This window comes from Setaria viridis, chromosome 9 (genome assembly GCF_005286985.2).
Source record: "Setaria viridis chromosome 9, Setaria_viridis_v4.0, whole genome shotgun sequence".
Taxonomy (NCBI): domain Eukaryota; kingdom Viridiplantae; phylum Streptophyta; class Magnoliopsida; order Poales; family Poaceae; genus Setaria; species Setaria viridis.
Window position 1 is genome coordinate 10671538 of NC_048271.2, and position 24613 is coordinate 10696150.

Consider the following 24613-nt stretch of genomic DNA (forward strand, 5'->3'; position numbering starts at 1 on the left):
AATCTTGGGGAAAAGGACGAAGACGACAGCAAGATACACTCATTGTGTCAGCACTCAGCACAACAAATCGATACTGAAGGTGCCTAGCCTCAATCAAAACTTGTAGCAAAGAATGGAGATCGATTGGTATGGGTTATGCTTGAGACTATTATTGTGGCTCACTAAGAGCAAATGTGCACACACGACTGCTCATTACTGGAAGATAAAGCTTGGTTGGTCCTAACATGTTCTTACCTTGTTCCTAAGCTGTACAAACTAAGGTTGTTTAATTGTTTGTTACAGTAAGTTGCACTTTGGACTAGATAAGAAGCTAACCATTTTGGTACTTAGTACTAGGTAGTACGTGAAAATGTGCAATGTTCACTACTTCAAACACGAGTGATCAGCATCTAGGGTGCACCTTAATTTGCACAAGTCCATGAACCCATGCTCCACACGGGCTAGTAATTTTGGTAAACATAAGCATTAGAAATTCGTTAACAAATTAGGTCTCAAAGCTAATAATCAAAATTTATTATCTTGGTCTCTCTCATTTATTGAATATTCTAACATAATACTCATATACATGTATTTGTTCATACCTTAATTCACTTGAATTGTGATAGAATTTAGTTAGAAATTACTCTATGCATTATTTTGTCATTAACATTCATAATTTTTTTCACATCGCATCACACATCCGTATGTGTTTACTTGAATCCTTAGTTTGAGCTATGTGTTTAACAATGAAATTGGTACTCTCATCACTTGCTGCATACATTTATACATGATCTACATGGTGAGATACGTTATGCCTGAAGAGTATTATATATATTATAATGATAGAAATAGGTGATTTGGAATCATATATTGGTGTAGATAGGAATTTTTGTTTTATTATGACATATGCAGATAATTTTGATGCAGATTCATGTCACTTTAGGTTGTTTTTAATAATAATAAATATCGGTAACTTAGATGCAAATTTAGGGGATTGCTTTAGATTACTTTCATGATGGCATTAGTGAGTAGTTTAGATAAATATTAGAGGTTACTTTATGTTATTTTTTAAAATGGTCAGGGGTTACTTTAGATAATTTTAATAATGTCATAGGCGGGTAATGTTTCAGAAAAGATATGATAAAAATATATTTTGTCAATGATAATTCAAGTTTACCGGATGAGTTTGTGAGAATTTATTTAATTTATCTTTTTATAATGTCTCGTGAGATTAACATGGAGATTTTGAAACGAGCCTCCATTAGTATAAGTAAGATTCCGAGGCAAGATAGTGAGGATCATGCCCATAGGATCTTTTTTGTTTGGAAGGATTAGATTGTGTTTAGAAAAGTAAAGACGTTTTCATATGAGGTATATATGTTCTTGGATTTCCAAATATGCATCGCCGTGTTATTATTAACGAGTCCTAGACATTTTGCAGTGCAAAGTTATAATAAATTAGTCCGTGACAGTCCTAGACACGTCGCCGTGTTATTTATTAACGAGTCACACATGGCGTCAAACGTGATATTTGGTCCCTGGTGAGTAGGGTACAGCCACCTCCGCTAATCAATTAATTAAGCTTCTGCCTGGTTCATGTTAGGATCCGATCGACGAATGCTATCGAGTATAGAGACGAAACTACGAGAGAGAGGAAGCAATACATACATATAGACATGCTGGCAGGCAAAAGTAAGTAACGCTGTTGCAAAAGGCTGACACGCCCGAATGTGCATGCATGTGAAGATGCTCAAAAAATATGCTACACACACGTGCACGTGAAGGTGAAGCGACAGTCGGGCGCACAGGCTTGTTGGCTTTTGGATGGCAAACGTATAGGCAGCGTGGCAGACATGACATTACATCAGCGTACGTCGTGACTCCAAGGGCCGTACACGCAAGAGTGTGCAAGTTTTCAAGCGAGATGAACACAAAACTCTCTCTCTCTCTCTCTCTCTCTCTCTCTCTCTCGCTACACGCGCAGTTGCATATGGCATGAACAGATGAGACGGGAGAGGGAGGAGGCACGGCGCAAACAGCAATCGATCACGAGGCAGGCTAGGGGCAGGGGCCTCCGTACGTACCTTGGCGGTGGTGTACGTGTGCGCCACATGCGCAGGCGCCCGTGCTCGGGTTGGTACGGGCACGGGCAGGGGAGGGGACGCGCGTGCGGCGACAAGGTACACATCAACTGATTGCACCCGACAGTGCATTAGTTCACCTCAGTACAGGCTCGTGCCAACGCCAAAAGCTAGCCTAAGTTGCTTTCGTGCTGATAGTGATAAGGGCCGGCCGGGTTAGGCTCCGGCCAGCTTATTAGAATCAATTCGATAATGTTATTATTAAGTCGAATCCGGTTTAGCTTGAAAAGCTGAGCAGCTACACCCTTCAAAAATAAAATAAAATACTGTTCGAGTTAGGCTCAGCTACACCCTTCAAAATAAGCTGGAGAACCAGCTCGTTAGGCACGAGTACCTCGCGCTAGCTACACATTAACAAAACAGAGAGATAGAGAGAGAAATGCCATGCATCTATCTGTCGGCAGATTTTTCTTTTTTTTTGTTTTGGACGAAAGTTTGGCAAGTTTGCAATAGTGTCTCATTCTAAGCAAAGTTGTCCCAAGTGAATATAATGGTCCAGATGGAGACTGGCATGTTTTTTCTTTCGTCATTTCACTGACTTTCCTGCCATTAGCAAAAGGAGAGCTGGGTGAAAATGAGCAGTTAGTTCTCAATTCAGTAGTTAGAAAAATTAACGATTGCGGAACAAAAGTTAGTCCAGAAACAATAGATACTCCCCAAAAATTAAAATAGAAGGATGCTTGGAGATAAAAAAAATTAAAGAATATCATGGTTTGTGTTTTCACTATTGCTTATAGGTAGGTAGAGGTTGCAAATTCATATTTTCTAACTCAAGCTGCTTATAAGCAATGGCAAAACTAAATTAATTTCACATCGCTTTACCAATGCACTATCATTGTCTATATGTTTCTACAGTTCACCAACTAACGCATGTTTTTTGATAAAAATGAGATGGAAATTAAAATAGTCTTGGATGAAGTGGATTTGGATCGCCGCCTTAAAACTAAACGTGATGTTTAGCCAAAACGAAATAATTAATCATCTCTTTTTTCCAAAGTTAGACAAAAAGGACTGCTATTATCCAAGCGGGCCCTTCTTCTAAGGCCATTCTCATTGCAATGTTTCATGTATGTCATGTAAGCAAAAGTGTATTTAATTCATGGATGAAATATAGATCACACAATGCATTGTTTCATACTTTTTGTTTCCAAGACTATATGCAAGACACAAACATCTTGGAAATAGTGTATACATGGTTTCATCCTCATGAAACTAGTATCTTCTCTCACCTCATAAATAGTGTGGTATGTCACCGTAATTGCCTACATGACAGCTCATTTATTGTCCATAAAATTACCGTTGAGAATGACCTAACCTTTGCTCATCCAGAAATACCACAGCACTACGTTCTGTGTCCAAAGTTTGGGCGCAAAAGCAAAAATACGGCATTTTTTGCATTATGGATGACACGATGATGGCCCTGGTATTATATACGCCGCCCCGGAAAGAGGGAACCGAGCCTCTTTAACCACCCACCTGCCATTATCATCTCGCTCGCTCCCCTTCACTTCTCTCCTTCTTGCATCTTGCCAGCCAGGCCTTCTGCTCTCTGTCTCGGCGTGCGCCCACAGACCAAAAGCCAGAGCCTTCCATTCTACACACACAAGCCAACGAGAGCTGCGCGCATTGGAGCGGCGCCGGGAGAAATACTTGATGGCGGGCCTCGGGTTCGAGGAGACCGAGCTCCGGCTCGGCCTGCCCGGCGGCGGGAACGACGCCGGGGAGGCCGCGGCGGCGAGGAAGAGGGGATTCGAGGAGACCATCGACCTCAAGCTGAAGCTGAGGCAGCCGGCGGCGTCGCCCGCGGCGCGCGTGGAGGAGGAAGCAGAGGAGGATGAGGCAGCGGCGGCGGCCGACGTTGTCGCCGCCGCCGCGTCGCCGGCAGCAGCCGCCACCGGCGGTGCAAACATGAAGAGGTCGCCGAGCCAGAGCAGCGTGGTCACCACCGACGCGCAGCCGGACGCCGACAAGCCTCGCGCGCCCAAGTATGTCACGTCGCCCTCCTCCATTACTTCTGCATGTCTCTTCTCCTTCTGGCTAGCCTCTGAAATGTCAAGCGCGAATCTAAATTGCAGCGAATTTTATCCATTTCGTTTGTGACGCCGCGCTATATATGAATTCGTAGCTATAAAATTTATGCATTCCACACACAAAAAAGTCTCCTTTTGGGTCTGCGTCTTTTGGGGTCATTTGGATCTTGACATCAAGCAAGACGGGACACACTCGTAACACCCATACAGTGACGGACTGACGGCCTGATGGATGAACAGCAAGAACAGCGCAGAGAATAAGACAGGCGGGCACCATGTGGGTCCGCACGGTCCAGGACACCCCAGCTTAGCTATTGCTGCCGACATGAATTTTCCTTTTTTTTTTCTTTTTAAATAGAAGAGCCTTTCAGTTCCTGCAAAATGTTTCTGTTTTTCACTACCCGGTCATCATCAGCAGAAGCTGTGCGTGGATCATAAATAATGTTGAATTGTGTCTGTGATCTGAACGGATTTCGTCTGATGGCACCTCAGGGCGCAGGCGGTGGGCTGGCCGCCCGTCCGGTCGTTCCGCAAGAACATCCTCTCCGTCCAGTCGTGCCAGAAAGGGGGCGGCGACATGGACGACGGCAAGTCCGGCGCGGCGGCGTTCGTGAAGGTGAGCATGGACGGCGCGCCGTACCTGCGCAAGGTGGACCTGAGGATGTACGGGAGCTACCAGGAGCTGTCCAAGGCGCTCGAGAAGATGTTCAGCTCCTTCACCATCGGTACGTACACATACATCCTCCGTACGGTTCCGGCCTGATTCTGATTGCAAGCATGTTCAGCTGCCTTTTGCTTGTACGGTGGTTGCTTGGTCCTTAGCTATCTTCTGTCCTTGCTTGCCATGGCTGGCACTGTCCCACCCACCCACGAGCACGTATACGTACGGTGTCGGCATGTACGTATATCCGATCCAGCTGTACGGTGGGATACGGCTTGACCTGACCATACATGCTGTATGATTGATCAGTTCAGTTGCTTAATCGACAGATACGTTCATACCAAGATAAGGTTTTCATATAGTTCAAATGTTAGCAACTTGATCCATGATTTGCAACTTGCAATCTCCAGATTTCGTTTCTTTCACTGGCAGTACTCTGGCACTGCAATAATGTTGTTGTCAATGTCTTGTTCAGCAGGCAGCTGCGGCGGGTCGCAGGGGATGAAGGGCATGAACGAGACCAAGCTGGCAGACCTGCTCAGCGGCTCCGAGTACGTGCCCACCTACGAGGACAAGGACGGCGACTGGATGCTCGTCGGCGACGTGCCCTGGGAGTAAGCGCCGCCGTTTAATTGATATTTTCTGGTTGATCAGAGATAGTAGTACAACCGAGGATGTTCTTACCATCAGAATCTCTGTTGGGAAACTGCAGGATGTTCGTGGAGTCGTGCAAGCGCCTCCGGATCATGAAAGGATCCGAAGCCGTCGGCCTCGGTCAGTCACATAGACGAGATGTTTCTCACTCACTTGAGAGCTTCTAGCTGATATGCTAACGAAATGCTTCCATTTTTGTTGTCTGGCCTGTTAACATTTTCAGCTCCCAGGGCGATGGAGAAGTGCAAGAACAGTTGCTGAGGAAGGCATCGCGAGCGTCCAGTATTAACTGCAAGGACGGATACGCGTCCGCTCCTCTCTGTATCATAATGTTGTTGAGTTTTACTACCCTGAAAGCCTGTGTCGTCGTCTCGGTTAAGGCGTGTTGTTCATGTACTAGTGTGTTCTTCTCTTCTTCTCTTTTAATTTAGGGACTCCACGCATGTATAATTGTGGTTAAGTTTCATCTTGTTATATGAAGTATATATATACACGTAACAAAGATGGTGTGATCGATCGATATGCGCCTCTTCTATCAACTTTATTTTTAAACTGAAAAATGCTATTATCGCTGTCGATACCTCATCTTCAGGGATGCTGTCACCTTCTTAGCACAACAACAACAGGAAGAAGAAGAAGAAGAAGAAGAAGAAGAAGAACGAAGGGATCTTGCTGTTTGTCTAGCAGCGACGTTCAATTACCGCAATGCTTGTGTTGAGCAAATGATAATTGCACAGCAGGAATGCTCAATTATCAAGCTGTTATCTGCCTAACTGGTGCTAGGATCCAATAATGAGAGGCATTATATTCTTCAGGGCTTTCTGCGTGACTGCATCCGCAAGAAACAGGGTCAATGCTTGTGGTGCACACACAGCCCGCGCATCTCCATGATTTGTATTTATATGCCTGCGCCAACTAAAGGAAGGAGCATGCCATGTGCATCCAGATACATGGATATAGTGGATCATGTATTTTAAAATGCTAGGTACGTTTCAGTTGTTTAGAACTTGCTTTGTTCATAATTTGCTTTCGTTTGTACGAAAGTGCAAGGTTGGCAGAAGACCCAGTGTTGGAATGGAAGGTGGTACCATTGTATACGGACTTTGCCTGCGGTTTTCAGGCCGTCAGAACATTGTATTCACACATGTCCATGCCTGTTTGATAAAGCTATGTTAAATTATGCAAAACATATTTGCCTTTGGGGATCTTGTGCCCCCTTGCAATGATGGCAGGTTCATTCCCAGGCAGCAAGCAATCGGCTGGTTTTTATACGCACCCAGCAACTTACAAAGAGGATACTAAATATATATAAGTCCATCTAAATATGTCTTAAATCAAAATATTCAACTTCTAAACTTTTATATAGATTACTAACTACGAGATAATATCAATGTCCTAAAGGACTTGTATTTACGACAAGAGAAAGTACACAGGTAAAAATGGAATACCACGTGCAGATAGTTGTGAAATCATGTTACAGCCCACTAATAAAAGAGTAAACTGCACCCACCATACAACAACTTAGCAAGTGGGTGCAGATTAGTCCAACAACTTGTAAAATGCTCAATCTAGTACAATAACTGTAAGGGTGCGGATTGGTCCAACAACTTGTAAAATGCTCAATTTTGTGCAATAACTTGACAAATTGGTCCATCCGCACTCCAAATGTTATAACGGCAACATATTTGCTAATGTCGGGTCAGAGTATATTATGTTGGAATAATTGTTGAGCATTATTTGACTATTAATATTCGCATCGCAACGACAATGTATCTGGCCAAGATTAAAACCTTCAATGTTTAGGAAATTAATTGTTATGTCTTCATATTAATTATTTTTTATATAGTGATTTAACTTTGATTAGAAATATTTAATTCCATATTCAATATTGATAACACCCTCACTATTTCTTACATATTTGACCATATGCATTGTTCATCTGCACAAAAAAAATCAATATGTTAATACATGCTAACAATACCTTTTAGGAGTTTGTTATAAATATTTTTTAAAGCATCATGTAATTGTTTAGAAAGGGAAAATGAGTTAAAAGAATAGAGACAAACATGCAGCAGAAGCGAAGAAAAAAACCTGAGGTTCCAGAGTCTCTCTTAGAGACTTTAGTCTTTCGGTAATACCAATGGTATAATTCTAAAATATTGTCTAATTTTAACTAATGAAAAAAGGAGTTATGTACACAGTTAAGAAGCAGCCGCTTGGACACAATCAACAACTTTCATTGATAAAAATTAAGAATTATTGGTTGGAAGAAAATTCACATGTCCATCTACTTTGCTTAATACGTTGTCATCGTAACGATTAGATTGTATGTGCACCAATTTGCCAAGTTATTACTAAATTAAGTATTTTACAAGTTGTTGGACCAACCCGTCCCACCTGATAAGTTATTGTACTAAAATTAAGCATTTTACAAGTTGTTGGACTAATTTGCACCCACTTGATAAGTTGTTGTGTGGCTCCTAATAAACTAAGAATTAACTGTAAATATAAGTGGGTATATATATATGCGCTTTTCCATAGCGTTTCTCTTTACTGATCACATTGTTGTCTACAGGACAAGAATTAACAGTAAATAGAAGTAGGATCCCCCTCCCCTCCATCTTAATGTAAGAGGATTGGCAAAAATCAAAGTTCAAGGCTTGCGACTTGCAATCCAGCTTGACTCGAGTACCAAGTTTGGCTCAATTCAGTTCGATTTGGTTTTTCAAACAAATTTAGCCAATGCGAGCTTCGTTCTACCTCACATTTTCTTAACGTCAGCTCGTGAGCCACCCAACAACAAAGCTGCTCAACTAGTTTAAAATATCGTTAAATATGTCAATCAGAAACTCAATTCTAATGTTATAGTGATATTAGTCTATTTGGTCAAGGTCAGCATGCTATAAAACAAAAGTCCAGTCTCATCTGTGCAAAATGTATGTTTATTAGTACCACAACTGCTATGTTATTTGTATTATTGTCTTATTGGTATATATTAGAAGATGCTCGCAACATAAACATGAGTTGTCATTTTTGTATTGATATCGGTTTTTTATCAGAGTCAACTGCTATTGATAAGATTCTGATAGCCGATGGAGGAGAGAGAATAGGGACCGTCGATGATTCCGCGTTGACCAAAACCAGCCGCAGGAGACTAGGGTTCCAGAAGCCGATAGAACACCGGACGAAGCCCGATCCGAAGCGCAATCGACTCCACCAAATAAGTGAAAGCGTGGATATTTATCTTTAGTAGTTTTTAGAAATAGTTGTGATAGTCATGTCATAATCGACTAGGATTTTAGCTTGCTCCGGGGGTATAAATATAAATCCATGAGCTTTGTAACGAATAATCATCAATCAATCAATACAACCTTTCGGTGCCACGCCGTCAAAACCCTAGGAGTACGAGCAGAGTAGTTTCGACGAGTTTCTTCGTGCGCGCATGGCTGCATCGGCTTCAATCTCAGGCGAGTATGTAAATACCGTCACCCGATCATTATAGCCTCTACCACAACTTTCTAAGTTATATTGTGATATTTAGTTGTGTAGCTGGTTATCGAGTTATCTTAGATTGTGAGTAGAACTTTTCAGATTTTGTCCAATATTCTGCTTGTTTTTGATGTTGCTCACAGTTATAGAGTTGTTTGATTTTATTAAGTTGCATCGTATCGATCTCTTAGTTTTATCAAGCGCTCAAAGTTATCGAACGGCTTAGATCTGGTTAGGTTGTCTTCATCGGCTCCTTGATCTTGTTTAAGCGTTCACCAGTTATCTGATCGTATCAGGCTGGCTAGATATCGCATTCTTTTATTGCTTACGTATGCTAGGTCCGATAGATCTTTACCCCTACCCCTCGTATTGCTAGCCGTCGAGCCTTTGACATCCGCATGCTATTGTTGAGAGCCGATGTCGGCTGGGTATCATCCACATCTCATAGAATCGTGATGACGTCATTAAGCCGATAGGTCTGCGTACGAGGCCTTGCTACCGCAAGCTTGTTTAGTTAACCCTCTCACCATGTTATCTTGTCTAAGTTCAATTACACAGTCATGATATTGATTAGATTCTGTTAGCTTAATTAGCTCGTAAGCAGTAGGCAAGAGATCCTTGTTGTCGTGTTCTAATCTTTTAGGTTAATAGATTGATGTCAATGCGCTCTCATTCGTGTTACCTTATCTAAGTTCAATTACACTTATCAAATCATTGAGTGGATCCGTTAATCTATCTGATGTGCATATGGTTAGCAAGTGCTCCTTTTATGGCTGTTGTTTTATAATGTTTAATCTTAGCCCATCGGCTCCTACAGCCGATGGCACATACCATTAATGCTTTATTTATTTACACCACATGATTACATTGAATATATGTCTGTTTTGGTGTTTATTCTAAGAACGTCTACCCATGAGTTCAAAAGGCTTCGCCGCCGATCGGCTCAGGAATTTAATGTTTACCTTGTCAATTTTCAGATCAATTTGACTGGCACGCCTTGCACCTTCGCGAGCCGATTTGGAGCCTACACTGGTGTAAGCAGATCTCCCAGGTCCTCCATATTGTTCAATGCAGAAGACTGAAGTCCAGATTTTGCGTCAACATTTAGATATCATTAACATACTCAAATATTATTGAAGAGCTTAAATATACTTGTTTTTTTGGAAACTGGAGTTTAAATGATTGTGTTCTAAACGAGCCACTCAAGCTTAGCTTTTTAACAAAAAGCAAAGCTTATTTGAGCTTTAAATATTAACTAGCCGAGCTATATATATAAAATAAATTGCATCTTAACGAGCCAAGTGCCGAACTGGTTCTTTATTCTCATCCCATGGTTTTTTTTTTTTGAGAGGCTCATTCACAATAAAAGGCAATGTGGAACTGTACTATTGGGCCTAACTGTCCTATAGAGGTGGTTTAGATATTGACGCATATGGCCATTTAGATGGGCTATAAATGGGCATTAAACCACAACATGAATATGGCATAGATAGTGGGGGTTGGTGTGGTGGGGACAATCAATATGCAGGACACATGCATAATTTGATTATTAAGGGAGAAGGTTTGGTGATTAATTAGTTTATTTGATGTAAAACTTTAATAAATTGTTCTCTCAAAATGTGGGTCCATTTTTTAATTCATTTGAACCATCATTTTCTTTTGAATAAATGAAAAAACAATTTGAGTATTAATTATTTTTTAAATTTTTGTTTTTAATGAACATTGGAATATACTATTTATTAAGTGTTGAAATTAGTTTTTACAAAATGTTGAATCTAAGTGTCAAAAATGTTGAATTTAGACATGGTCTAAAAGAAAAGGTGTCTGTCGTGATTTAATCTAATATCCACATTCAGATCAACCTAAACGGTGGCATTCAGACTTACAGACTGAGCCATTTCGTGCTAGCGAATGAAGTTGTTAGAGCATCCTCTCAAAAAATATTTCCCAATAACTAGTTTATGAGAATATCTCAATATACATTTCATTGTTATTGGGATAGTTATTTTTGCAGTCTCCCATAATCTCATCCCAATCCAACTACTGTATTGGAAGAGTCACAACTCCTCCTTTATTTAAGGAGAGTTGGGGTGAATTATCAGATTGGAGCACTTATTTTTTTAACCAGCTCTCACAATACGGTAGTTGAATTGGGAATTGGAAATTGGGGAACTGCGGGAAATACTCTTAGAAAAATATAAACCACAGCACTACTATTTGTGGAGTTCCGGAGCACGGACATGCTAAAAGAAAAACGCTTTTTGTTAATGCCATCCTGGTTTCCCTCCGGAAATCTGGATTTATTAGCGAGCAAGGGAGTGATTAAGGAGGTGATCCTGGTTTCCCTCCAAAAATCTGGATTTATTAGAGCATCTTGCGGCCCCGAATAAATATTTTTCAATAACTACCGTTACTAGAAGAGTTGTTTTAGCAGTCTTATAATCTCATTCCAATCCAAGTCACAACTCCTCCTTTATTTAGGAAGTTGAGGTGAATTATTGGGTTATTTCAATAATTATTTGCAAAAGGAAAAGGTAAAGGGAGACTACTGAAGCTCTATTTTTCTGAAATAAAGGAGCATTATTTTCTTATAAACTCTTCCAATATAGTAGTTGTATTGGGGAATGGGGATCTGCTGGACATAGAGGTTGTAAAGGGTCCTTTAATTTAGCCTAACAAATTTAAGGATCAGGTTCAATAAGGGCCGGGCTAAAATACTATATGATTTGGAGCTAAGTTGGATTGTGAAGGAGATATGAGAGCCATGATCCATGATAACCTCTATCTGAACATGCTCGAGATCTGGAGGACTATTTCTTCGTTCAGTCCCCCCCCCCCATTTGGTTCAATTTACCACTTAACACAATTTATCTTTTTTTTCTCTATGCTAAAGTGGAGTCTTGAGTTCAAATTTTGCAAGATGATAGCGGACATTATAAGACATGTTTAGAAAAATATATGATAAATTTTTTATCATTATTTTGATAGGGTAGGATATTTGATAATAGATTCTATCCTTGAGATTCAAAATTATACAAAAAATAATGATAAATAAATCATAAATATTTTTTAATATAGATTATGATGTCCACTACCACCCTACAACGTCTCAAATAAAAATTCAAGTATGGAGAAATAAAAAGACTAAATTGCATTATGAAGCAAGTTTAGTATAGTTTACGGGGTAAATTGAACCAAAATATATTTTTAGGAGTATATTTGAAGGGAGTAATTTGGAAAAAAAAAATCATAAAAATGAACAGAGTTTGAAACTCTGAGCAGACAATTACATACCCTGCAAATCAAACTACGTCACTGTTGTGTAAGTTGATCGATGTACCTGTATTGGAGTTCCTTGTCGGCTATAATCCCTTGCGCCTTGAGGGCATTTGCTACCAAGACCCCTCTGGTTTCTTCCTCTAGCATGACGGCGCGCACTGCGCTCACGATGCCATGGCAGTCGAACGACCCGTCGTTCTCATCCCTCTTCACCTGCAATCCGACCTTCTTCCCCTCCATGAGGCGTGCGTTCGGCCCTTGATCCCCCCTGATCGGCAGCATGATGAGAGGGCGCCAGAACAGAAGCCCTTCCGTGAGGGATCTCTGCCCGCAGTGCGTCAAGAATCCGCCCACGGCGCCGTGCGCCAGCAAGCTGACCTGGGGAACCCACCCCATGGAGACGAACCCCTGTCCCTGGGTGCGCTCATAGAAACCGGGAGGAAGGATGCCGGCGTCGTCGTCCGAGACGCCGCTGGGCTTCCTCAGAGCCCAGAGGAAGCGCGTCCCGGCGAGCTCCAGCCCGAGGGCCAGCTCGTGCACCTGCTCCACGCGCAGCGGCACCTCGCTCCCCAGCGCCACGTACACGACGGAGCTCGGCGGCTGCGCGTCCAGCCAGCGCACGGCGGCGTCCTCGCCGTTCACCCGGCCTCCGTCGTCGGGTGAAGGCGGCAGGAGGCCGAGAGGGAGAACCGGCTTTCGGAGGAGCGACGCCACCTGCGGGAGGAACTCGGGCTCCCACTCGATGCAGCTCCGGATGACCGCGAACGTGCACCTCTCCAGAGTCAAGAAGAAGCGCTGGGCGATGGACATGTCGCCGCCATGGTTGGAAAGATGCTGCGGGCTCCGCTTCGACTCGTGAAGGTTCTGACTCGTAGCCAAATACGCGGCGCTGGGGAGAAGCATCGCCGATGGCACCTATAGGAAAGCCCCGGTTAGCAGGATCTGAGATGTGGAATCCAAAGCAAGTAGCAAGTCAACGTTGAGTAGCAATCGTGTGAGCGAGGTGGAACCTTGTGCTCCACAGCGGCGGCGGCGGCCCAGTGCTGGAGGCAATCGACGATGATACAGTCGGGCCTCTGTCGCTCGTCGGCGCAAGCGGCGCCCAGGAACTCGGCGAAGTGTGCGGCGAGGCCGTCGAATGCCTGCAAGAGGAGGTCGAACTTTCGACGCGCGGCGCCGCGGCGGGGCGCAGCGGCGGGAGGCGGGCGATGTTGCCCGGCGTGGAGATGAATGACACGCGGTGGTCCCGGGACGCAAGGAGCTCGGCGAGCTCCAGGTACGGGAGCAGGTGGCCGAAAGCGAGCCACGGGAAGATGACGATGCGCAGCGGCGGCGGGGATGAGGACCCGGCAGCCATGGCGTGGGAGCGTGCCGAGGAGGTCGGCTTCCCAGTGTGTGTGAATCGAGGTGCACGGAGCTTCACGTGTCCTTGTTTTCTATTTCTGAGCTGCCTGAAGGACGAAGCGTGTGGGATCATCTTTTTAAATGCATTCAGTTGTTACCAAGAACTTGAATTGTTCAGATTTTTTGCAATCATTTGTATATATATTGTGCCAAAACGCCCAAGTCTTTGACAAACTCAAAGTTGCTTCCTAAACAAATTCATTTTTCATACAAGTCATTCGACTAACATTTTAATGCTTCAAGCAATACCCAAAAAACTTGTACAATCATTCTGAGGCAACAAGCAATGCAGCAATAATTACACACAAAAGTAGCAACGATTCACATATATAATTTGTTGTGTACAATTGCCCTGAAGTAAAATGTACTCCCTCCGTTCCATAAAGACTTTTCTCCTCCGTTCCATAAAGATTTTTCGTTTAGAAAATTTGAGACAAGATAGTAGCAATGCTAAAAAGTCCAAAGTGTCTCTAATAACTCTTCTTAATCGGATGGATTACCGAGTAGAATTAATTATGCATGCACGATTGCAATAATTGTCGGACCTATTAGCCTTCCTTCTTTAACGAATCTGGCTCGGACATCAATGATGGTAGTAAATGGTTGATTCGTTAACTAGACCAGAAGGTATTACGAGGGTTTTTATTAGATGGTATGAAAGTTATATAAACAGTCGACAAGTTTTTGAGGCTAAACAAACAGGTCTTTTTGATGGATGGAGTACGGTGCAGTGGGTCCAGCTCGATCCAAACAATTTGTCCTCCTCTCACGCCGCACCTGACAAAAATACAAGAGTTATTACACAATGCCATAAGAATTGAGACAATTGTTAGGGACTAAAGGGACCGACACCACACTCTCACGATTTTTATTTGAGATAATTCATGACTGCTTTATACACCCGTCTAAAATATTAAACAGTTACAAACAGTTCCCGCATCACAGTGTCTGATATATCAGAAACAAATGTAGACTTCTTCAAACTTGTATCTCAAATACTCATGTATCATGTGGATTTGCCTAAATATCTAATAGTATTGTATTGGTCAGTTAGAATTAAGTGTGTTCATGACACCTAAGCATACATGGTCGATCCCTTATTAGAGCAAAATTTGGTAAAAAGGAAAGGATGAAAATGATGGAGCTCACCTTGCCATGGACACCGGTGACTGAGTTCACACCACCGAACTTAGGGTTTAGGGTTTGTGGTTGGGGATTGTGGCCTCTAGCTCTAGAGGAATTGTCGGAAAGCTCGTTGGACAAGCGATGGAGGTGGTCGCGGGGGCAGCAAAGGACCGTGGTTGGATAGGGGGCATTGAGGCTGTGATGGTTAGCAACATTCAAGGGTAGGGATGGTGGCGGTGGCACGAAAAATATGTGGAGAGAAGATGACCAGAGAATCTAGCGGTGATGCCACTGCGGCCAAGCTGGGTGGTGGGGGAGGGGGAATAACGATATGTACAGCTAGCTATGACGTCTAAAAGTAGAAGAAATGACGTAGAGAGTGGACTAACCACTATTTTTAAAATAAAAAAAAAGGACTAGCTACTGGATAAATATTAGATCGTTATATTAGAGCCACTTTCCTAATGGAAACATATCGTAATCTTATGTTGGTATAAGTAATGATCCTATCTTTCTTTTAAAAATGCATAATAAAACTCAAAATAATTCTTTGAGATTTTCTGCCACAGATAAAGCCCATCACAACCACCACACTACAAGCACAGAGTTTCTTATTCGACTCACATGACATTACTTCATTTGTGTATCCATTTTGTCGGGGAACTAAGCCTCAGCTTGAGGTGGGACAGCAGCAGTGGAGTTGGCATCAGCGGTATGCGATCTCAGTTGCTGTACAAATTCGTCGATGTATCTCTCATGAAGCTCCTTATTGGCTACAATCTCTTGCGCCTTGAGTGCGTTTGCTACATAGACACCCCTTGTTTCTTCCTCCACCATGACGGCACGGACGGCGCTCGCGACGGCATGGCGGTCGAAGGATCCGTCGTCCTCATCTCTCGCCACCTGCAATCCCACCTTCTTCCCCTCCAAGAGGCGCGCATTCGACCCTTGGTCTCCGAAGATGGGCAACAAGACCAGAGGGCGCCCAAACAGGAGCCCTTCAACGAACGAGCTCTGCCCGCAGTGCGTCAAGAAGGCGCCCACGGCGCCATGCCCCAGTATGTTGACCTGAGGAACCCACCCCGTGGTCACGAGCCCCTGCCCCTGGGTGCGCTCCTGGAAACCGGGAGGGAGGAGGTCGCCGTCGTCGGGGACGCCGCTGGGCTTCCTCAGAGCCCAGAGGAAGCGCGTCCCGGCGAGCTCCAGCCCGAGGGCCAGCTCGTGCACCTGCTCCACGGGCAGCGGCGCCTCGCTCCCCAGCGCGACGTACACCACCGAGCTCGGCGGCTGCACGTCCAGCCAGCGCACGGTGACGGCGTCCTCGGCGCCGTTCGCTCGGGGTGACGGTGGCAGGAGCCCCAGTGGGACGACCGGCTTGCGGAGGCGCGGCGCCACCTGCGGGAAGAACTCGGGCTCCCACTCGACGCAGCTCCTCAACGCCGCGAGCGTGCACCGCTCGAGGGTGGAGAAGAAGCGCTGGGACATGGACATGCCGCCATGGTCGGAATTATACTGCTTGTTCCCCTGCTCCGACTCGAAGCGCGGCACGACGGCGGCCGGGTTTCTGACCAGAGCCGCGGCGGCTGGGAGGTACACCGCCAATGGCACCTGGAAGAAAGCCCCAGCAAGCAGGATCTGAGATCCGGAATCGAGAGTGATGGAGTAGCAATAGTCGTGTGGGGGGAGTGGAATAACGTACCTTGTGCTCCAGAGCGGCGGCAGCGGCCCAGTGGTGGAAGATGTCGACGATGATCCAATCGGGCCTCTGGCGCTCGTCGGCGCACGCGGCGGCCAGGAACTCGGCGAAGGGCGCGGCGAGGCCGTCGAAGGCCTGGAAGAGTACCGAGTGCTTGTCGTGGGGGATGCTGTTGGTGGACTCGGCGCCGTCGGGGAGCCCGTCGACGCGCGGCAGCGGCAGCGCCACGAAGTCGACGCCCAGCGCCGGCGGGAGGCGGGCGACGTTGCCCGGCGTGGAGACCAAGGTCGCGCGGTGGCCCCGCGACGCCAGGCGCTCGGCGAGCTCCAGGTGCGGGAGCAGGTGTCCGAACGCGAGCCACGGGAAGAGCACGACGCGCAGCGGCCGCTGCGGCGGCCCGGCAGCCATGGCCTGCGAGCGTGCCGAGGACGTCGGCTTTGCCGCTGCTGCCTAGCTGAGAATCAGCATAGGATTTGTGGTTTGTGGTGGAAAATGCCTCCCGGCGACGAGTGGGTTTGTGAACCCCGATGATTCATATTTGTTATGGTCGTTTGTGTTTCGAGAGCGAAACGATGCTGGCTTCATACAGGACAACTTGTCTATGACAAACTCAAAGTTGCCAGTTAAACAAATCAATAACGAAAGCAGAATACTATGCATATGGAGTATAGTCCCCCGTACTACCTCCGTCCAAAATTTTGGTTTTCTAAGTTCATAGATATTTGTGTGCATATAAATATAGTATATATCTAGATACATACAAACACATACGAACCTATAAAACCAAAACGCTCTACAATTTGAAACAGGCTAAAACAACCTACAATTTGGAACGGGGAAGTAGAAGCAATGGAGGTCATTTTACCTTTTTCATTCTTCAGCCAAGTTCCAATTATCTTGGCAAAAAGTTTGCGGATGGTTCTATAAGCCTTTTTCCCATAACAGTATTCATAACAAAAACAGAATAGTAGACGGTTTAGAGGATCTAGGGACCAGGATCATTATTATTCCCAAGAGAATACAAGCTCATCGTTACAAATTATTGCTCTACAATATAAACACAAAAGGATGGAATTCATAGAAGTCCGTGGCAGCAAATAGCAACTTATACAACAAGCACTATAGGTTCTGAGGCAATGCAACAATTACACAAAGAATTAATAATGTCATGCGGTTCATGATCCACATAATTGGGTGTGTACAATTGTTCAGTTAACTGGCTCTGGTGATGTGAAGATGCACGGTGCACTGGGTCCGGCTCGACTCAAACAATCTGTCATCCTCCGGCGGCTGGTAAAAAAAAAAGAGGTACTAGATAATGCCTTGCGAGTTGCGACCAATGTTAAGAGACTTGGGGGGACAGGCATAGCTCTGCAAGATGGGAGTTTTACCTGATGTTGTTGGAACTGGGGAAGTTGAACCCGTTTTGAGCCGTCTGCTAGCAGCTTGCATGGAAGAGATGATTCAGCTGCGGTGAACTCATTCAGAACCTGGCGAAAATTTGGCAATATATTGGAAAAAATGGAAGACAGAGGGCCCAGTCTATGCTGGTAATGAAAATATAGCTCACGTGAAGACTAGACGAAGCAAATTGGTTAAGTTTCATAACTGTCAGTTGATTTTTGTGAATGCAATAAATAGGAGTCCTCCCTTTCTTTAGGAGGCGGGCATTGTAGCTTCTAGGTTTAGTTGCTTTGTCTCTTTGTTTGAAACTTTGAAATTACTGAACCACACTACAACTTGGTTCAAGTTTCCTGTTATATAAGCACCAACAAATTTCAATCTGTAACCAAATCTATCTCTATCATCAACATTATGCTCTCTTAAAGAGCAATTCTGGTAAAAAGCATCTTTATGGTCTCAATTTCAGTTTACAAGAAGAGGCTTCTCCATTTACAAATGCTCAATTCAAACATTTTTAAGAGCATTTGACAGAAAAACAAACCAAATATTTTACTTTTCATGTTTAACAGTTCGACAAAGTATATACCAGCAGTAATGTCCACATCCATGGATGGCAGAGCCACCTGATCACAAGTGCAGCTGGCCCTGAGGTGACTCATGGCCACGCACAAACATGGGTCTGAAAGATAGCAATGCCTGGGTGATAACAAGATGTCACAAAAGGTAGATAGCACCGCTCGCAGTAGATCAAGGCATCTAGCACAAACAAAACAGGAGAAATAACTCAAAAGTGTAGATATGGTTAGGGTGTACAAGTGGTGCTACATAACCTGCCTATCCAGGATGTAGGGTGTTGAGCTTGATGCCATGTGAAGTTTCCTGGAACTGAACCAATGAGGTCTATCAATGTGTTTTTCTATGGGGAGCAGAATGGCTGCTTCCAGTGTGTTGAAAGAATTAAGTTACAACATCAGTACAGACTACATGGGACACCACAGTTACATTGTACAGAAACCAAAGCCAAAATAATGGTTTCTAAGTTATGGAATGCCTATAGCAAAGCCTGGTACACCTTCAGCTCCAGTGCTGCTCACTCCATGCTAGACTCCAGTTCATATAATTTGCTTGTTTAGGTTTTGTGGCTTGCAGGTTATCAGTGTCTGGAGGGCAAAAACGAGCCAAAAATCAAAAGCCAAAATGAATTAATTTTCCCAACAAATTATAAATGAGTTACCACTTTTTATCAATTCCAAATCAAACTTTCATGCCAGTTCAATTCAGTCTCTTATTTGGCTTGCCTTGATTCTTCACATGCCTAATTTGTTGAATATACCATTACGATGAACATTTCTGGACTATAAGAAGCTCAAGAAATATTTTCCACTTCATGTGTCTTAGTACAGGAAATTATGTTCTGCCTAGCAAGTAGCAACGTAAACATGTTCATAAAATAATACTGCATGTTCAGGCTCGTGCACTACTATAACCAGTGAGTAGCAAAAGGAAGATGATCAATAGGAAAATCCATATGACCATGAGAGGCTCATTTTATTGTACTCCCTCAATTTTTTATATTTCGGATGGTTTAGATGCATGGTTGCACATGGGAAATGCTTTGAATGCAACAAGTTGAGTACAACTCATGCACAACCGTGTATCTAAATAATCCATGCATTTATGATATTTCAATCCAGGTCATTTTAACTGCTGGATCTTGAATTGTGCTCAAATAGTTGTTTGTGTAGCAATGCTTTTGTTCAAAAACATTTCAGACATCACTAGTCCCCAAGGCATGCTTCCCAAGATGCACTTAGCTCTAACAACCCTCATCATTTTTCACCTCATTGTTAGTGCTTGAAAATTAAGATACTAATGAAGGGCATTCTTGGTCATATTTACTAAAGAAAATGATTGCCTAGTTAAGTGTGTTCAGCTGACAGCCAGTTATTAAAAAACAAAGGGTGTACCTGATTTACTTGATTTCTGATTGCTCCAATCAACATGTCTTGGCATCCAACTGCATGGACATTCTTCAAATTTGGGCACTGAAGAACCAGACGTTCTGCAGCAAGCAATCATGGTTGTCAACAATTTTAACTACTATTTTACATGCTTGACAACCTGAAGAAAAATGAAAAGACATCCCTACCTGGATGTAGATTTGTGCAAGAGTTGAGATTGAGATCATTCAATTCTGGACAATTTACATACAGAGCCTGCCGCATGTGAATTTAGTTAGACTTTATAAAATAACCATTAGGATGTACCAATGCAAATAAAATTCCAAGGCTTACATCAATCGCTGAACAACCCCACAGACTGAGTTTCTTCAAATTACCATGCTTTATAATAAGCTTTTGGTGAATAGGTTGATTTTTTGAGGCACATAATTTTCGAATGATTCTAATGCCTCCATTGATGTCACCAAACATTGGTCCCTTTTCATTGTTCAAATTAGCGCATAGGCTCATCCCACAGTCCATGAGTTGAAGATGTGGCAACTGTGCTGTAGCTAACTGAATCCCACCTAGAAAATCACATAAGGAATGGTTGATACATTGGCTTAGTGGATAGTTATTTTCAATGGGGCGGGACTAATAGACCGTGGAAAGAAATTGGAGCCCTACGTGTAGTCACATTCGGGCAAAGAGCAAGAAGCAGCCTTGATAAAGTATGAGGGAACGCCTTGCAGATCATTCCAACACCATTATCACTGATGCTCGATCTGGAGTATGATCAAAACAGATAGTCACATCAGCTAATTATAAGTAATTTCTGCTGGAAAATAACACAGCAGCTTTGCGATAATTGACCATTTGATTTTGGTTGCAAGGTGAAGAAATGGAGCTTACCCACTTAAATCAAGCAACTCCAAGCTTGTGCACAATCGAACAATAGATGCAACAGCTGCATCAGTTATTTTTGAACCTAGGATCAAGGATAGCATACACAGTCCCCTGATGAAGCAACAACAAGATTAAAAAAAAATTAGAAAGTTGAAAAATAATGCAAAACTAGAATATTGATGAGCCCCGCATGTTACAATTAAAAGATCTGGCAACCGAAGAGAGTTGGATAGAAAGAGTAGAACATAAAGATACCTGAGATTAGCACTCTCTAGAGCAAATACAGCTTCATTGGATAATTGATTTGATGATATGTGCATTTTGTTTAAGTTAGGGCATGTACGACCCATGGCATCCATCAAACTAACCATATCGGTACAATCATTACTTTGTTGTGCAAAGCACAGTGAGAGCTCACTCATATTAGGACAGTTCATGACCTGTACGAAATAGTCGTGCAATGAATTAATGCAGAAAATGAATTTACTATCACTGTGAATAGCATTAGAACACAGTATTACCGATTTTGAAAGGGAACAAAGCTCTGACAGCCAAAGAACTGAAAGACTTGAAGAGCATAGATTAATAAAATCCAAATTAGAGCAACCACCAATTTTGAGGACTGACAGAGAAGACTTCTCCGAAACAAAACGACTTAGATCCTCTCTGTGCACAAAATAAAATCAGCTTAGCTTAAATAGGTGCTGAAAGTTCAAAAGAAACCAGATTTTGCTTCTATACTTCGCAAATATAATAATCTACAAAGCAATATATATGAAGATGACTAGTGCTCACAGGATAACCATAACTAGACAGGTTTATGCAAGGAACACATAGCATCACAATCAACCGATGACTAATGCAATGACTTGAAAAACACATCAACTAATTGCACTGCACAAGTAAATTTGTAAATGACTTCCAATATCCATATGAACTATGCTTGATAATATTCGATTGTTTAAGAGCCTTGATATTGTCTTGCAATTTTAGTTGAGAACCTAGCATCAGAAACAAGCCAAGACATATTTGATGTTAATCATTTAAATTACAACCAAGCATAACATACCCAGTCATCCTGTTGATTGCATTGGCAGCCATCGTAATCTCGAGAGTTTTTAAACTTGGGCAGGAAAATGCAAGACATGCCAGCTTAGTGGCATCAACATCCCTGCAGCAAACGTAAAAGAATACTATACATGTTAGAAATATTACTTATTTTCTCCATAAAAAACGCATACCGGCATAGGTACATTAACTATCTCCACTATGGTCACATCAAAATAACCTAAGATTACTGATTTTCCTCTTCAGTGTCAAATTAAGTGCATCAGATTGTTCCATTGTAGAAACAAAAAGGACAGACTATACCATAACTGCAAGACAGGGTTTGCACTTGTTAGCCCAGTTGAAAATGGTACAAAGTGAAACCTTTTTTTAAGACAAAGAAGTATCACACGAAAAATAGACCTGTTTGCAAGCCTTATAGCCAACAAGCACTAGTGGCAACAATTAGCCTAAATTTGATGTCCATGCACAAATTATTATACAACCTTACTTCTGATTCGAGAAAAAAACTTATAATTTCTGGAACCAAATTCCAGTGTTTTTAACATTACTGCACTAGTTTTGAGTAGTAAACTGAGCCGCAGATCACGGCAATGCATAAGCTACACTGTCTGTTGGCTGTTGCGGTCTAAAGTCCCACATTTCTTTCTGAAGCTGATGGTATTCATATATACTGTATCATCATAGGCTAGTGGCATGGATGTGAACTCATACACTCACATCCTAAAGCACTGATGCAAGGTCTGAATACGAATCATGCAGCATCACCAACAAGATTATCTGAAACAGACAGGCTTCCCTATATGAACCTGACATTGGCAGAATGACCCAACAAATGCTCAAATATGATCTGGGGCACCAAGATCATATCTCCTCACAGAAACACAAATGCTGAACAAGATCACATATCCAAGACATGACAAGCAGACAGCTTTTTCCCAATGGTTGCATGGTCTCATATAGAAAGCATGAGGATGCACGTGTTTGTTATAGCCTCACCATTAACTAAAATTCTACACCCTTATCAGATCAGACATAAATATTCCGTACACACCATCCCCTTGTCCTGTCCTATCAAGCCAATTGGAGACCAAAGGTGGCAGGGCCGATCTTCAGATCAGACACCCGTCTTATTATTCTGGAAGCCACCCAGAAATACCACATAATCTAGCCATTCAAATCGCAGCCTTTAACCAAAAATTGAATTATCGTAAGCCGAAATTGCGCGCGACAAAAGTCACCGCATCATCGATCCCAGGGCGGCGCGCCCAGATCGCGTCAGGAATCGCACCGTTCCCAACGAGATTCGTCCAGATTCGCCCGGGGTTGTCGCTCACCTTTCCATCCGGAGGTCGAGGCGCGAGAGCGCGGGGCACCGCGGGAGCAGCGCGCCGAGGAGGCCGGCGCCCGTGCTGGCGAGGACGCGGAGGCGGAGCTCGTCGGCGGCCCGCCAGACCCGGCCCGCGCAGTCCCGCCAGCCGCGGTTGACCCCCGCGGCGGCCATGACCCCGCGGGGCCCGAGCCGGCGCAGCACCTCCGCCATGACCTCCCCGGGCACGGGGCGGCCGCCCACCTCCACCGCCGCGTCGTCGTCCTCGTCGCCGCCCTCCTCCATCTCCCCCTCGCCGCCCGCCACGTCCATCTCCACGTCCCCCTCCACCTTGGGCTTCTTCTCCGGCGAGGACGGGGTCCCCGCCTCGTCGAAGGAGAGGGCGCGGCGGAGCCTCTGCTCCCCTCCGCCGCCGCCGCCGCTGGCGCTGGCGGCCCCGGACGAGGTGGAGGGGGACGGGGACGGGGCTCCACCTCCGGAGGGGGCGGCGACGGGGACGGGGGCGACGCAGACGTGGCCCTTCTTGGGCTGGCCGCAGCGGCCGCAGTTGTAGTTGCCCCGCGTCTTGGGGCGCGGCGGCGGCTTGGGCTGCGACGCCATGGCCGGGGGGAGGGGGGGTTAGGGTTTGGGGGGCGGGGCCAGGTCAGGCGAGGGAGAAATAGAGCGCGGGGGATTGGGGTTGGGGAGGGGTTGGCGCCATTTTCCGTGGCACGAGGAGAGGAGAGGAGACCGGGGCGGATGGCTGGCTGGCTGGGGGGCGGAGAGCGGACGAGAGGAGAGGATTTGGTTTACCCCGCGCAGCGCCGGCCACGAACGACGGAGCTCTCTCTCTCTCCCTTCGCATGCACGGGGGGCACAGTGAAAAAAAGAGGAAGGAGAGGTACGAGACGTGAGTTGCAAGCCGTTCGGTCGGGGGGGACGCCCGGGATTTGCTCCGCTCTGCTCTGGGGGTGGCTTTGACAGGATCCGGGGCGGCGAATTCCTTACGAATTTGGCCTCGTTTTGGTAGGCGTTTTTGCGGCGAACCCAAACGTGTGTGTGAAATGGCCGTAATCCTCCCAGCTAACCGAATTCTGGCTTCTGTCCACAACTCGTGTGGAACTTCTAGCGAGTTTCGTGTCTTTCTCCCCGTCGGTGCGCACACGTATCAAACCCAAATGGCAAATGACTAGGCCTGCAAAGGGAGCGGATTGGGTTGCCCCTTAAAAGTGCCCCGCCGAACCCTTTGTGCAAATGCAGGGTCAAGGGTCGATCCGCCCCTGATTTCTTCTCGTCAGAGTGACCCGCGGGGCAACGCGGGCCGAACCTCCGAAGCAGGCAGCAGCATGCGCGGCTGCGCTGCTCTACAAGGTACACGATCAACTAGGCATAGACTACGCCATTAAGTTGGAAGATTGTTTTTATTTCTCGTGCAGTTATTGAACATTTAAGAGAAAAAAACACATAAAGATAACATGAAGCTGAATCAATAAAAACTCTATCCTACAGTCAGTATTAGCCCAATCCA

At 44.5% G+C, this 24613-nt stretch overlaps 3 protein-coding genes and 1 pseudogene across 10 annotated transcripts; 1 reads left to right on the forward strand and 3 right to left on the reverse strand.

Annotated features, from left to right (window-relative positions):
- The first annotated feature begins 3566 nt into the window (after nt 1–3566).
- LOC117835693 (auxin-responsive protein IAA11) lies at nt 3567–5985 on the forward strand. 2 transcript variants are annotated; one of them, XM_034715033.2, is made up of 5 exons: nt 3567–4105; nt 4643–4875; nt 5287–5425; nt 5524–5585; nt 5689–5985. In XM_034715033.2, the coding sequence occupies exons 1-5, from the start codon at nt 3774–3776 to the stop codon at nt 5724–5726; spliced, it is 804 nt and encodes a 267-aa protein (XP_034570924.1). In that variant the 5' UTR covers nt 3567–3773; the 3' UTR covers nt 5727–5985. The 2 variants fall into 2 exon arrangements, with proteins under 2 accessions (XP_034570924.1, XP_034570925.1); XM_034715034.2 differs by having other exon boundaries at nt 3568–4105; nt 5290–5425.
- A 5924-nt stretch (nt 5986–11909) lies between these two features.
- LOC117835692 (UDP-glycosyltransferase 91C1-like) lies at nt 11910–14414 on the reverse strand (annotated as a pseudogene).
- An 879-nt stretch (nt 14415–15293) lies between these two features.
- On the reverse strand, nt 15294–16995 carry LOC117835691 (UDP-glycosyltransferase 91C1). The gene is made up of 2 exons (XM_034715032.2): nt 16462–16995; nt 15294–16370 (listed from the first exon to the last, which is right to left on the reverse strand). Exons 1-2 carry the CDS (start codon nt 16864–16866, stop codon nt 15426–15428), a joined length of 1350 nt encoding a protein of 449 aa, XP_034570923.1. The 5' UTR covers nt 16867–16995; the 3' UTR covers nt 15294–15425.
- Nucleotides 16996–17444: 449 nt separating this feature from the next.
- On the reverse strand, nt 17445–24029 carry LOC117835689 (F-box/LRR-repeat protein 17). Of its 7 annotated transcripts, none has more exons than XM_034715029.2 (11): nt 23114–24029; nt 21778–21879; nt 21230–21374; nt 20964–21148; nt 20715–20819; nt 20490–20587; nt 20157–20389; nt 20012–20078; nt 19830–19924; nt 17850–17948; nt 17445–17748 (listed from the first exon to the last, which is right to left on the reverse strand). In XM_034715029.2, the coding sequence occupies exons 1-11, from the start codon at nt 23704–23706 to the stop codon at nt 17671–17673; spliced, it is 1800 nt and encodes a 599-aa protein (XP_034570920.1). In that variant the 5' UTR covers nt 23707–24029; the 3' UTR covers nt 17445–17670. The 7 variants fall into 7 exon arrangements, with proteins under 7 accessions (XP_034570920.1, XP_072147286.1, XP_072147288.1 ...); XM_072291185.1 differs by lacking the exon at nt 17445–17748 and adding an exon at nt 18449–18558; XM_072291187.1 differs by lacking the exons at nt 17445–17748; nt 17850–17948 and adding exons at nt 18449–18558; nt 18693–18747.
- Between the last annotated feature and the right edge of the window lie 584 nt (nt 24030–24613).